Source organism: Pelobates fuscus, chromosome 1 (genome assembly GCF_036172605.1).
Source record: "Pelobates fuscus isolate aPelFus1 chromosome 1, aPelFus1.pri, whole genome shotgun sequence".
Lineage (NCBI taxonomy): Eukaryota > Metazoa > Chordata > Amphibia > Anura > Pelobatidae > Pelobates > Pelobates fuscus.
In genome coordinates this window covers 62893172-62902092 of record NC_086317.1, presented here as the reverse complement: position 1 = coordinate 62902092, position 8921 = coordinate 62893172, and the positions used below count along the sequence as shown (strand labels likewise).

The 8921-nt window shown below is 40.5% G+C and overlaps 1 protein-coding gene across 2 annotated transcripts in view; it reads left to right on the top strand.

Annotated features, from left to right (window-relative positions):
• Nucleotides 1-4713: 4713 nt before the first annotated feature.
• CMSS1 (cms1 ribosomal small subunit homolog) overlaps nucleotides 4714-8921 on the top strand; it is a 292216-nt gene continuing 288008 nt past the window's right edge. For both annotated transcript variants that reach the window (XM_063448931.1, XM_063448922.1), the window contains exon 1: nucleotides 4714-4862. In XM_063448931.1, the coding sequence (XP_063305001.1) occupies nucleotides 4802-4862 (61 nt within the window). In that variant the 5' untranslated portion in view covers nucleotides 4714-4801. The remainder of the gene's footprint in view (nucleotides 4863-8921) is intronic.

Sequence of the window (8921 nt, the reverse complement as noted above, 5' to 3'; positions counted from 1 at the left end):
AAGGAGTAAAATAAACTTTTAATATGGAGCGATTTTAGAATTTGGTATGTTTGTCTTGTAAGCTTAATAGCCATAAAAGAAAACTTGCCACACAAAAGTATATATTTATATAAAGTAGACATCACAGGCTATTTACCTAAGGTTGTTTTGACACTTTCTAAGTAGCCATTTTACCGCCAACCTCTGCTAAATATTGGAGTAAAATGTTGTATTTTGGGGTTTTTGGCACACAAACGTATAACAAAGAACTTCTCATGTGTATTTTGTAAAGTTGGTGTGTGCTATTCATGTACAAGGTTTTATTATGTGTTCAGTTACTTCTGCTGAGTACAACGGTACCCCCATTGTATGTCTTTGGCACTATTTCATGAAGCTACAGTGCCATATAGGAGACCTGTCCGTTTCAACATTTACAGTAGAATTTTGAGAGGCGGATTTAATGAGCCTATGCTTCAATTTGGGGTATTATACCAGTTTGACTGTTCCAAAAAACCTCACAAAGGCCTACCATTTGTAAAAGTAGACACCTCAGGGTATCTCATATGGTGCATATTGTGCTTTAACATGCCCCCATTTTTTCACCAATATATGCTAAAGTATGTGGTAAAATATAATTTTGGGCATTTTTTACATATGGATTACATTTTTGCCGGGCATTTTGTACATTTCATATGGGCCACTAAGTTCAAACCCCCCAAATTATGCTCAGCTAAGCCTTATGAGTAAAATAATATGCCCAATGTATGACCGAGACACTATTTTGTGAAGTTACACTGCTGTAAAAGAGACATAACAAGTTAAGTTTTTTAAGTGTGAATTTTCATGGAGGGTTTTGATGCGTCTATGTCCCATTTTGGAGCACTTGAGCAAGCTACATATTACAACTACACTATAAAGGCATACCATTTCTTAAAGAAGACATCCCAGGGCAATTCAAAAGGCATATTTTGAACCTTAGCATGGGATAATTTTTCCGCTAGCTTGTACCAAGTGTAGTGGTAATACACATTTTTTCTGCCTTTTTGACACACAAAGTGAGTTTGCGCAGTATATTTTTCAAACCTTATGTGTACTACGACTGTATAATACTTCATATGTTGCTCAACTATGTCGGCTGAGTACAGCAATACCCCCATATGTACCTTTGCCAGGTATATGTGGACATTGAAGGGGCACATTTGAGACACAGCCATTCCAGTTTTTTTAAAACTTTGAATTTTTACGCTGTGTCCATGTCCCATTTTAGAGTATTTTACAAGGCTATATAATCCAATTACCCCACAAAGGCATACCATTTCTTAAAGAAGAGATCCCAGGGCAATTCAAAAGGCATATTTTGAACCTTAGCGTGGGATATTTTTTCCGCTAGCTTGTACCAAGTGTAGTGGTAATGAGCATTTAATGTATTTTTTTACTTTGTAAATCTTTTTTTACTTTGTAAAACTTTTTTTACTTTGTAAAACCCGTTTTTAAACTTTTTTTTTTTTTTTTTTTAAATCTTTATTTTTGGTATGCAGGTAGGTACAACAGTGCCTGTTTCGCCCCAACGGCATTCGCAGGCTTGTTATTCATTTACATATTATAACAGTTGTGGCTGAGTGAGTATGCATACATTTTTAAATGAGTATGATAACAGTACAGTGAACGTATAGTAAATAACATAAGGCAACATGGATGAATGACATAGCAGGTATTGTGAATGGCAAGATATGCTGCACTTCTGCTTTTTTGTAATAGTTAAGGTTACAAGAGTAAATAGCACTATTGTATAGCGTAATAGATATCGTGACATGTCGTTTGTACAGACAACGAGTGCTATGGATTATGCATGTATAGGATACAGTAGTTTAGTTCATGCTAAATTGCAGGATAACTTGGTTAACAAGATTGGTCTTATCAGGGAAGCCCCCCCACACGCTGGTGGCCAAGTTGGAGGTAATAGTGTGAGCTGTTATGGGGCGGAATATACAATCCGCTTAGATGGCTTACAGTCAATATGTTCAAACTTAAACAGAACTTTTAGTAACGGCTAGACAACTTGTGAGGTGGAGATACCAGTAAAGGTAAGGTAAACGTGTAAGTCAGCTGGTGTACATTGGGCATGTAAAATGTAAAACAGGCTTGTTAGCAATCAATGAACCTAATCTACTTGCCTGACTGTAACAAATGAGTATGTGTCTAACTATGTGGGCTCTATGAGATTGTGGAGACACATGTGCACTCTGGTGCTAAAAATGTGATAATGGTACACTGGGTAAATTGTATATACACAAAAGGGACTGGCTTACTGCTGGATTCAGAGTCCTGTATGAATGGGTCATCCCACCCCCACTCTCACCACGATAGTCCCACTGTAATACCAAAGTCCAGCTTTTTGCTGATGCCCCCTCCATGGGGTCCAGGTCACCATTGTGTAGTGTGGTTCCGATTTGGTCCTCAGTTGCCTCTTGTTTTCGCCCTGGTGAGTGCTGGCCTTTCGTAGGGTGGTGTGGCTGTAAAGGGGTGGCCCTCGCTGGCGTGTAGGGCGACTCGCCGCTGGTCTAGGTCTGCTGTTTAGGGGATTGTGTTGGATCGTCCAACGCTGCCTTCCCACCCACCGTGCTGTGCTGGAGCGAGTGTGTATACACTGCGAGGACAGTGAAGCTTTCCTTTGGCCCTGTGCTTTGTGTGGGGCCTGCATCGGGTGTTCGTGGAGGCCGGGCTTTTCCCCGCTGGGGTGCTGTGATGGGTCCTGGTAGTCTGCCGCTGCCCCTGGCGGTTGGGCCTCCGGCGGTGTGGCCGGTGCTGCGGAGTTGATCTCCTTACGACCCTCGGTCTGGGTGGGCAGACGGTGCGTTGTGCTGGCGCTGGAGGGCGTGTAGTGCCCGGGACGGGCCTGTTCCGTCTCTGCTTCCCCGACCCCTGTGTCATACCTCCATGTGTCAAGGAGGGCCTTGAGAGTAGCCGTTCCAGTTCATACCAAAATTTCTGGAATATAAGGTCCAGGCTCGTGGGTTTTAAACTTTTTTTTACTTATTAAATGTTTTACATTTTCTTAACTTTTTTTACACTTTTACATTTTTTTCTAAACTTTTATTTTACCGTTAACCCCTAACTAGCAGTAAGCAGCACTAACAGTAAATTCCCCATTTTCCCATAACTCCCACCCACCCCAGCTAGCAAAATATATAATTATAAAATATTTAAATGAATTAATTAAATAAATTGAACCCCTGAGGGTTAAAAAAATAAATAAAAGTTAATCCTCAGGGGTTAAAAAAAATTAGATCACAGTATAATACTGCGATCTGTATGTTGATCACTGTAGGTAGTGATCAACTGTCAGGGAAGGGGTTAATTTTTATTTAGACTGGGTTAAGGGGGGGTGGTAATTTTTTTTTTACTTAAACGTTACTAAAACAGTTAAAAAAAATGTTTTTAACCTTTTTAAAGCTTATTTTAAAAAAAAATTAACGTTAACCCCTAGTTAGCCTAACACGAAATTCCCCAATTCCCCACTAACTTCCACCCATCCCAGCCACCTAAATATATAATTTTTAAATATTTATATTAATTAATACAATAAATTTAACCCCTGAGGGTTAAAAAAAAATAATTAACCCTCAGGGGTTAAAAAAAAAAAAATCAGATGACATTAAAATGTATACCCTGCCAATTGATCACTGTAGTCAGTGATCAATTGGCAGGGAAGGGGTTAATTTTATTTAAACAGGGGAGGGGGGGGGGGGGGATTTCACTTTAATTTTTTTTTTTACACTAGGGGGCAGGATCATTGAAGATCCGTCTCCCTGCACTTCACACAGAACCCGGAAGTGCAGGGAGGCGGAAGGTAAGTACATTGAGCACATGTGCTCGCTCTGACATGCTGTCAGAGCGAGCACATGAGCTGGGGCAGCCCGATCGGGTGCTCCCGGTCTGCCTCTATTGCAGAGGCAGACCAGAGCACCGTTAACCCAGTGATCGCCGTGATTGCGGCGATCTGGGGTTATCTTTAGTAAATGACGGAAATTTTCCGTCAACGGTCCTTAACTGAAGGACAAGGTTGACGGAAAATTTCCGTCACCAGTCGGGAAGGGGTTAAGCTTACAAGACAAACATACCAAATTCTAAAATTGCTCCACATTAAAAGTTTATTTTACTCCTTGTGCTTTGTGACCTGTAACTACCAAAAAAAACTTAAAATCCCAGACACATTATATATTCTGTAAATCAGAACAACTAAATACATTTACTTTTAATTACTTTCTTTAACCTGCACTAACTAAGCACACATTATTATTGCAAAAACTGTACAAAAAACACATTTTTTTTTTGCATTTTTCTGTATTTATTTTTATAATAAATAAGCATATATATATATATATATATATATATATATATATATATATATGTTACATCAAATTAAAGCCCTTTATGTCATTTAAAAAAACAGTATATAATATGCGTTGGTGCAATAAACGAGAGAGATGCAAATTGCAGTTGAACGCAAACAGAAGAAAATGCAAAAAATGCTTGTGTCATTAAGTGTAAGACAAGCTTCTGAAGCTGTGTTCTTAAGGGGTTAAATACAAAAAGTAACATTCCCTACAGAGTAAATCTAAAATTTCTGTGTCTGTTGTTTACTGTGTCAATAAAGTTTTGCGAAACTTCTCTGTACTGTGCAACAAGTTTCCCAGAGGCGTGGTTTGCAGCCAGAACGAGGCTTGGATCCCAGTCCCCGCCCCCACATGTGGCTCCTGATTTGAAGGTGCGCTGCTGTTTACACCGAAGCTCTCTCGGTTCTGGAGATTGGGTTTATAGGATGGCGGACGATCTGGGAAACGAATGGTGGGAGGAGCCTGCAGGAGAAGAACAAAGTGCAGGTACTGACTGTGATTAATGAGAGTTACAGTCCACACATGTCAGAGGCAATGTAACAGGTCCTGGGGTCTGTGAAATTATAATCAGTATGTTTCTGAAAATCTTTGCTTACAGTGATATAAGAATTTATTATGACAGCTTTTTTGATAGAAATTATAAAACTTATAAATATAAGTCTTCAACTCCCATCATTCCTGGTTAGTCTTTACACTGTGCTCTTCAACTCCCATCATTCCTGGTTGGTCTTTACACTGTGTTGTACAACTCCCATCATACTTGGCCAGGCTTTACACAGTGTTTTACAACTCCCATCATACTGGGCCAGGCTTTACAGTGTTTTACAATTCCCATCATACTGGGCCAGTCTTTACACAGGTTTCTACAATTCCCATCATACTGGGCCAGTCTTTACACAGGTTTCTACAATTCCCATCATACTTGGCCAGTCTTTACACAGTGTTCTACAACTCCCATCATTCTTGGCCATTTTAATTTTTATTTTTTTTTACACTGTGCTATGTCAACTCCTATCACTCTTGAACATTTAAAAAAAAAACAAAAAAAACACTCTGCTATTCAACTCCCATCATACTTGGCCAGTATTTAAATTGTTAATTAACTCCCATCACACTTGTCCAGTCTTTACATTGTGCTCCTCAGATTCAATCAATCTAATCCACATGGTTTGGGGAAAATACCGTTTTGAAGAGGAACTGTCACTTCCCAGGAGTATTAAATTTTTTGAAAAACATTTTTTCTACTTATTCTCTACGTTTAAAAGAACACTGTAAAGTTAAATGCATTTGTTCCCAACCTTAGATTGTCCCTTGTTTTAGATTATTCCATACCTTAAAACCCCCCAAAACATTAACCTTACCTGTAATCAGCATCCTTGGTGATCTCAGTCCGATCCTATGAAACATTGATGCCAGTGCTTCTCTCTGCATGATTGGACGAGTTAAGCATGCTGTATGTGATGATGCCAAATCTGAAGGCCTTTAATTTTCAAAGGAATATTTTACATTGCCATAGAAAATGGACAACGTTGATGCATCAAAATTAATACATTATGATGCAGTGTTGTTGCTGTCTGCTTTGACCTTTTAACCAATATGTATTGTGAGGCATAAAATAAAGTTACTCCATGCACCCTAACCACTACATTGGTTTGCAGTGGTCAAGAAGTCTGGATTCTTTGTGCAGTGTTTCACACTGTAACACTACACATACGGAGTATAACCCCTTTGCAGCCGGAGGTGTAACTAGAACAAGAGTTCCAGGCTGGCTAATATCAATTTGGTGCAATTTTTTCATGCTCATAAACGGCATCTGGCTTGTCCAGCTCTGTGGAAGGCAGATGTTGTAAGTCTGCCTACACCAGGAAACCTGGTGCAATGCTGGTAAGAGGGCGAACTATTGCCCCATTACTCAGGAACGGGACCAGGATACTCTTGATATTATAACCACTACAGCTGACTGTGATAGTTAGGATTGCTGGAGGAACCATTTAAAGGAACTGTATAGGCAAAAAAATGCATATCATTTCTTTCCTCCCTAACATTAAACCTAGTGTCACTAAATGCTTTTTTGCCCTAAATAGTGTAAAAATGAGCATTAGAACGACCTGTTTTAATCTTTACTTTGATCAGATATTCTTCTCATCATGTGACTGCATGTCATATCTCCCTGCTGCCTGTATTTCAGCCAGACTGTCCATCAATGGCCATGCTCCAGTGATTCTCTATGAGAATCAGTAATGACACGCCCACAATGCCTGTCCACCAATGGCCATGCTCCAGTGATTCTCTATGAGAATCAGTAATGACGCCCACAATGCCTGTCCACCAATGGCCATGCTCCAGTGATTCTCTACGAGAATCAGTAATGACACGCCCATAATGCCTGTCCACCAATGGCCATGCTCCAGTGATTCTCTACGAGAATCAGTAATGACACGCCCACAATGCCTGTCCACCAATGTCCATGCTCCTGGGATTCTCTATGAGAATCAGTAATGACACGCCCACAATGCCTGTCCACCAATGGCCATGCTCCAGGGATTCTCTATGAGAATCAGTAATGACACGCCCACAATGCCTGTCCACCAATGGCCATGCTCCAATGATTCTCTACGAGAATCAGTAATGACACGCCCACAATGCCTGTCCACCAATGTCCATGCTCCTGGGATTCTCTATGAGAATCAGTAATGACACGCCCACAATGCCTGTCCACCAATGGCCATGCTCCAGGGATTCTCTATGAGAATCAGTAATTACACGCCCACAATGCCTGTCCACCAATGGCCATGCTCCAATGATTCTCTACGAGAATCAGTAATGACACGCCCACAATGCCTGTCCACCAATGGCCATGCTCCAGGGATTCTCTATGAGAATCAGTAATGACACGCCCACAATGCCTGTCCACCAATGGCCATGCTCCAATGATTCTCTACGAGAATCTGTAATGACACGCCCACAATGTATGCCCAAGAAGTACTCAACCTAAGTTACACTACAAATACAGCATTCAGACACTAGAACTTACATAACACATCACATACAAACATTTCATCACCAGATTAGATATCATATAAAGTCAAGTTTATTAGAAATAAATATAGATACAGACAAACTGATAAATAGATATAAAGCTTTGTGTTCTCTATCTCTCATTCTATCTATTTATCTTTTCAATAACTGTCTATCTACAGTGGGTAGGAAGGTTGAATGACAGGGACTGGCAGGGGAGGTGTTAACACTGGGAAGTGAGGTTGGCTGGCAGTGGAGGGGTTAAAGGGACACTATAGTCACCCAGACTACTTCAGCTCAATGAAGTGGTCTAGGTGCCAGGTCCCCCAGGTTTTAACCTTTCACATGTAAACATAGCAGTTTCAGTAAAACATTTACATTGCAGGGCAATCCAACCTCTAGTGGCTGTCTTCCTGACAGCCGCTAGAGGCGCTTCTGCAACGCTGGATTTGAAAATCGCATTCAGCGTGCAGAACGTCCATAGGAAACCATTGAGAAATGCATTCCTATGGGCTGTTTGAATGCGTGCGCGGCTCTTGCCGCGCATGCGCATTCCGCTCCACTTGGGAGCTGATGTCGGAGGGGGAGGAGAGGTCACCAGTGCTGGGGGTTTAACACTGTGTAGGAAGGCTGGCTGACAGGGATTGGAGGATAATGTATTATTTGCATGGAGGGAGGGAAAGAGAGGATCACTAAGGGCTCTTGCTGCAGTGCAGTAGGTGCTGTGAGCATTCCTTACAATAGATAAGACATGCTTCTATTCTCATTGGCTGGAAAAGGTAACGTTTCTTTCAGAGACTGGGAATCAGAAACATGTTGAAATGTAAGAGGGGAGTGGCTAAGGAGGCTGGGTTACACTGCTGAAAACAGCAAAATATTTTACAGCACTGCAGGAAAACTACACAGAATTTAAAGAAAAGATACTAACCAGAGGTATTTTGAGCTTCTTAGCTTTAATTTAAGCTTAACTTAGCTAAATTAAAGCTGCCTGGAGTGTCCCTTTAACTATAGAAATCCATACCCCATTAACCTGCAGCGGAGCATCAACATTTTAACCCTGTCAATCATTGTCAGTATAGGATAAGCATACAGTGAAGAATAGAAATTAACCACTGGGGGTTAAAGGGACAATCTAAGCACCATAATTACTTTAACTTAATGAAGTGGTTTTGGTGTGTCGGTCATGCCCCTGCAGTCTTGCTGCTCACAATACACTGTGCTGTAAGATCTTTGCAGTCAAGTAAATTGCTGGACTCCAAATGAAAATGTTCACAAAGTATTACAATTTATGTATTTTGAACATAAAAATAAAAGGCTATGGGCACATTTCATTTTATGTTACATGTTCATTACATTACTTGTTCCTATGTTGTATGTTGCATTTTATTCCCTTGCCATGTTATATGCCCAAGAGGCAGACAGGCCAGGTTTGACACGCCAAATGCTTCTGAATTAAACTTTCCTTGACTTTCCTAAAAGGAAATACTCTTAAAGGGACTCTTCAGGTTGCCAAAAAAAAAAAATGTA